Source organism: Carlito syrichta, unplaced genomic scaffold (assembly GCF_000164805.1).
Source record: "Carlito syrichta isolate Samal-C Ts95f unplaced genomic scaffold, Tarsius_syrichta-2.0.1 Scaffold308205, whole genome shotgun sequence".
NCBI classification, from domain to species: domain Eukaryota; kingdom Metazoa; phylum Chordata; class Mammalia; order Primates; family Tarsiidae; genus Carlito; species Carlito syrichta.
In genome coordinates this window covers 41,580-46,599 of record NW_007252301.1, presented here as the reverse complement: position 1 = coordinate 46,599, position 5,020 = coordinate 41,580, and the positions used below count along the sequence as shown (strand labels likewise).

The 5,020-nt window shown below is 59.6% G+C and overlaps 1 protein-coding gene across 1 annotated transcript in view; it reads left to right on the top strand.

Moving 5' to 3' along the window:
- Positions 1–5,020, top strand: part of DOT1L (DOT1 like histone lysine methyltransferase) — a 44,430-nt gene that overhangs the window by 755 nt on the left and 38,655 nt on the right. Inside the window, exons 2-4 of the mRNA XM_021716158.1 lie at positions 1,144–1,218; positions 3,385–3,448; positions 4,795–5,018. Coding sequence (XP_021571833.1) covers positions 1,181–1,218; positions 3,385–3,448; positions 4,795–5,018 — 326 coding nt within the window. The 5' untranslated portion in view covers positions 1,144–1,180. The remainder of the gene's footprint in view (positions 1–1,143; positions 1,219–3,384; positions 3,449–4,794; positions 5,019–5,020) is intronic.

Genomic DNA, 5,020 nt, shown 5'->3' with positions numbered 1-5,020 from the left:
ATTCCCGCTCCCGGCCACCGCAGCCTCGCCTGCTGGGCTCAGGCGATCCTTCCGCCTCAGCCTTCCAAGTAGTTGGAACTACAGGCGCGCACTATGCCTGGCTACATTTTGATTTATGGTAGAGATGAGGTCTCGCCAAGTTGCCCAGCCGGGTCTCAAACCCACGGGCTCAGGCAATCCGCTCACCTCAGCCTCCCAAAGGCGCAGAATTACAGGCTGAGCCACCGAGCCCGGCTAGCTTTCTTCTTTTTAATGGTAGAGACAGAATCTCACTGTGTTCCCCAGGCTGGTCTCAAATTCCTGGGCTCCAGTGATCCACCTTGGCCTCCCAAAGTGCTAGGATGGCAGACGTGAGCCGCCGTGCCCAGCCGGACCTGGAGTTTACTTTGTGGGAAGACCCTCCATTAGGAAGTGAAGCCTTGAGCAGGAAAGTGCTGTGGAACTGTTCTGTGCCCTTCTGCTCAGCTTTGGTGCTGGCGTCCTCCACAGGGTTGGCTTGTCTCCTCAGCTGTTGGAGCTGTTGGCATGCCAGTTTCCATATCGTCCCCTATTTTCCTTTTCTCCGTGATACCGCTTTAGTGGCCCTTTTGTGAGGTGGTATCAGGACCTGTGGAGGGTCTGTGCGTTGTGATTGGCTGGCTGCTTTGTTCCTCCATCCGCAGGACCCACTTGCAGTATGTTTTGGGATTAGTTAATTCTCCAGATAATAGTTCTCTTTGTTTCTAGTTGGTAAGTCACTTTTCAATTTCTGCTTTATTTTTTTTGAGTTGGAGTCTCACTCTGTCACCCAGGCTAGAGTGCAGTGGCACGATCATGGCCTCTGCAGCCTCGACCTGCTGGGTTCAGGTGATTCTTCCACCTTAGCCTCCCAAGTTGCTGAAACTACAGGTGTGTGCCATCACACTCGGCTAATTTTTTAATTCACTATAGAGATGAAGTCTTGCCAAGTTGCCCAGGCTGGTCTTGAACCCGTGGGCTCAGGCAATCCTCTTGCCTCAGCCTCCCTAAGTGCTGGGATTACAGGATTGAACCACTGCGCCCGGCGGGGGTGTCTGTTTTTACACTTGAGAGTAGGCAGCATTTAGAAAAGCTATGGAGGTATGGATGAGGGTCTTTACCGTTGTTTCTGCCTTTCCGTTCTAGATGGGTCTGTGAAGAAATCCCGGATCTCAAGCTTGCCATGGAGAATTATGTTCTGATCGACTATGACACCAAGAGGTGAGCAGAGCCTGCCCTGCATTGTCCTGGACAGCTGCGCCTCGTGGGGATACAGCCTGTAATTAGCCCTTCTTGGACTACGGGCTGATCTGAAATTTCCTTTTAGAGTTGGCCGTGGCTGCCGGGAGGCTATTTTGGTACGGACTGTTTATCAGCTGTTGGCAGAGGCCGTCAGAGTGGGGCATCGTTGGAAAGGCTGCTCTGTGGTAGCATCGGGTTGGCATGTGTGAAGGCACTGCGTTAGCAATGGCTCTTTTTATAGTGGGTGCTGGTGGCCAGCAGGCAGTGTCCCCGCCCAGGGCTTGCCCGGCCTGCTCTGGTGTGTGGGTAGCTCGGCACACGTGGGCTGAGTCGTGACCATGTCTCCAGCTTCTGGCTGCCTCTGGCAGTTTCTTCCCAGTCCTGCCTGGGTCTCAGAGGAGAGCAGGCTGCCTCTGGAATGCGCCTGGAGCGGCTTTGTTGTTCTTGGAGAAGGGAGGAGGACATTCCAGGCCCATGCCCTCTGCAGCTCTTGGAGGCCTAAGGGCCTCAAGAACAGAGCTCCCTCCAGCGTGCTGGGTGGGCTCAGGTGAGCTCACTCCCAGCAGGCACGCCCGGGGCCCTGCCGCCCTAGTGGACAAGTTCCTGGGTGTCACCTGGTCACTGGTGTGTGTGGGAGGGACTTCTTTGTCCTTCTTTGGCCGCTGGTCAGCAGTTTCGGCCTCAGGAGCCCCAATCCTATCCCCTGCCCTCCACCCCAATCCCAGAGTCGGCACCTGGTGTTTCGACAAGAGTCAACTGGAGTGTGTCCGCCCCTTGCCTGGGCGGCCGGACCCTGGGGCTCAGCCGCTCGCTCGGCCCCTCCGTGCCACCTGCTGTGGACTCCATGCTGAACGCTGAGCCCCCACCCTCCGTTCTCCACGGCCCTCGGGTCAGTCACTTGCTGGGGCAGCTCCCAGAGCTCACGGAAGCTCATTGCCTCACTGAGTTCTGGGTCATGAGAGCAGGTGTGATGAGGGACAGTCACAGGCAAGGCGAGGACTGGGGACCGTGCAGGAAGCTGTCCCGGGTGTGCCGCTCTCCCTGCATGTTCCTCAGCCAGAAGCTTCCAGCCCCGTCTAGGGTGTTCTGGCGATCGTGTCACGTGGGTGCACGTGGGCATCAGCTCAGGTTGCAGCCCTCTCTCCCGCCAAGCCTCTCCTCACGTCCCATCCAGTAGCCCCCTGGAGTCGCCTCTTTGGAACACAAGATGCTTCCGTCTCCCAGGAAAAGCTCCCGGGGGCGAGGAGCTCTCTCCGGGCAAGAACCTGGTGAAAACCACATGTGCCTGTGCATCTCCTAGGTGTCACAGGTCACGGCCCCTGCGGGTGATACGCATCTCTGTGGTATCCTCGTCGCAGCCATAGGGGTTGCGGCCCATGGAAGTCGGGTGCATGTTGTGTGGTGTCCTCGTACAGTCCCCCAGACTCCTATGGCGTTCTGGGTCCTGGCTTCTGTGGTGGTCAGCCCCTTTCGTGGTCGTCCCATGGGGGTGAAACTGTGTCTCACGCACCTGTCAGAGACCTTGTGCTTGGAGCATACCTGTGTGGAGATAGGGGTCCTTCCTCTTTTAGTTCAGTCGACTGAGAAAAGGCTAGAAGGATGTCAGAGGCAGGAAGGGCTAGGGCTGGGCTCCCGTGTGTCCCATGCCCTCAGGCTCAGGCGTGTTGTGGGGGGTCTTGTTCTCTCCCCATGTTTAGCTCCAGGGAGGGCTGAGGCCGTAGCCTTGGGGTGATGGGGCTCTCTCCAGCCAGGGCGAGGAAGACCTCTGAGGCCTGCCGCCGGGGTCTGGGCGCCAGTTTCTGTTCGCTTCAGGGATGCAGAGTGTAAGGGCTGGCCTTGGTCTGCGTGACGCCTGTCACCTCCCGCTTGCTGGGAGCACCTGACCGTGCTTGATCTGTGAGCCTGGGCCCGTCTAGCTGAGGTGCACGGTGCTGTCATAGCCGGGGACTTCCTGGCCCCAATCCCAGCGGGCCCCTTTGCCTGTGCCTGTGTGGGGCCCCGAAGCTCCCCTCTTGGGAAGAACCCGAGGCTCCCACTGAGGGGTGGCAGCCGGCTGGTGCTGCTGGTTCCCTTCCCTGTGCCACCTCCTCCCGGGCCTAGGGCTGCTGGAGTGGTGGGTGACCGTGCATTCCCTGGCTTTTTCAGCTTCGAGAGCATGCAGCGGCTCTGTGACAAGTACAACCGGGCCATCGACAGCATCCACCAACTGGTAGGTGGCCTGGCCTCCCCTGGCCTGTCTCCTTGTGGGGGCGCTTATGTCTCAGGACACTGTCCTGGGTGGGCTTCAACAGTCCTGGGGCAGGTGGGCCACTCCAGCGCTCTTAAGCCAGCACCACGGAGTGGTGGGGGTTCCGCTGAGAACCCCGAGGGTTGGAGTGTGCAGGCAGGGTGGGAAGCGGTGGCCGAAGGCACACGTCCCTGTCGGGCTGCTGACAGCGTGGCTGGGCTTCTGGCTGCAGGCCATGAGCCCCTCGAGTCAGCTGGGCGTGGCCAGGCCTCGAGTTGCCTTCCAAGGTGGTTCCTGCGTGTTGTCTGGTGGCTCTCCTTCCCATCCCCATGGGCACTGCAGAGGCGGTGGTCCACGGCCTCGTGGGGATATCTGTCTCGGTGGTCTCTGTGGTCTCTGTGGTCTCACCATCGAGCAGGCAGGTGGCGGTGGGAGAAGACTCTTGGCAGCTGCTGAGAAGAGCTCAGCCCCAGAGTGGGCTGCTTCACCCCTCGTGGGAACTTGGGCTAGACTACAGATGGGCCACGTGGCTCATGCCCAGCAGGCTGTGGAGCCAGGGAGGCAAGGTAGACTCGTCGCCCACTCCCTCCTTTCCCAACTGCCAGCTGGCCCTGTGGAGGGTGCACATGGACTCTTTAAGCTTCAGAAGGTTAATCCCAGCACTTTGGGAGGCCACGGTGAGTGGGTTGCCTGAGCCCATGGGTTTGAGACCCGCCCGAGCAACTTGGCGAGACCTCATCTGTACAATAAATAAAAGATCAGCCGGGCATGGTAGCACGCGCCTGTAGTTTGGCTCCTTGGAAGGCTGAGGCAGAAGGATTGCCTGAACCCAGCAGGTCGATGCTCGGGTGCAGGGAGTGTGCCACGGCACTCCAGCCTGGGTGACGGAGTGAGACTCCAACTCAAAAAATAAATAAATTCAGAAGGGTAGCTGGGTGTGGTGGCTCACACCTGTCATCCCAGCACTTTGGGAGGCTGAGGCGAGAGTCTCGCTTGTGCCCAAGAGTTTGAGGCAGCGTAGGCAACATAGTGAGGCCTCATCTCGACAGATGATCAAAAGGTTGCCTGGACGTGATGGCGTCTGTGGTCGTAGCTACTTGGGAGGCTGAGGGTGGGGGGATTGCCTGCGCTCGGGAGGTCCGGGCTGCGGTGAGCCGTGCTCGGGCCGCTGCCCTCCAGCCTGGGCACCAGCAGGGTAAGACCCCGACTCACGCAGACGAAAGACCCCAAAGCACCAGCAGAGTAATGGCCTGGGAAGGGCACCCCGGGGGGGTGCAGGCAGGCTGCCCGGTGGCCTGTCACATGCGTGTCCCCACCTCGGTCCCCAGTGGAAGGGCACCACGCAGCCCATGAAGCTGAACACGCGGCCGTCCAACGGGCTCCTGCGGCACATCCTGCAGCAGGTTTACAACCACTCGGTGACCGACCCCGAGAAGCTCAACAACTACGAGCCCTTCTCCCCCGAGGTGTACGGGGAGACCTCCTTTGACCTGGTGGCCCAGATGATCGACGAGATCAAGATGGCCGAGGACGACCTGTTCGTGGACTTGGGGA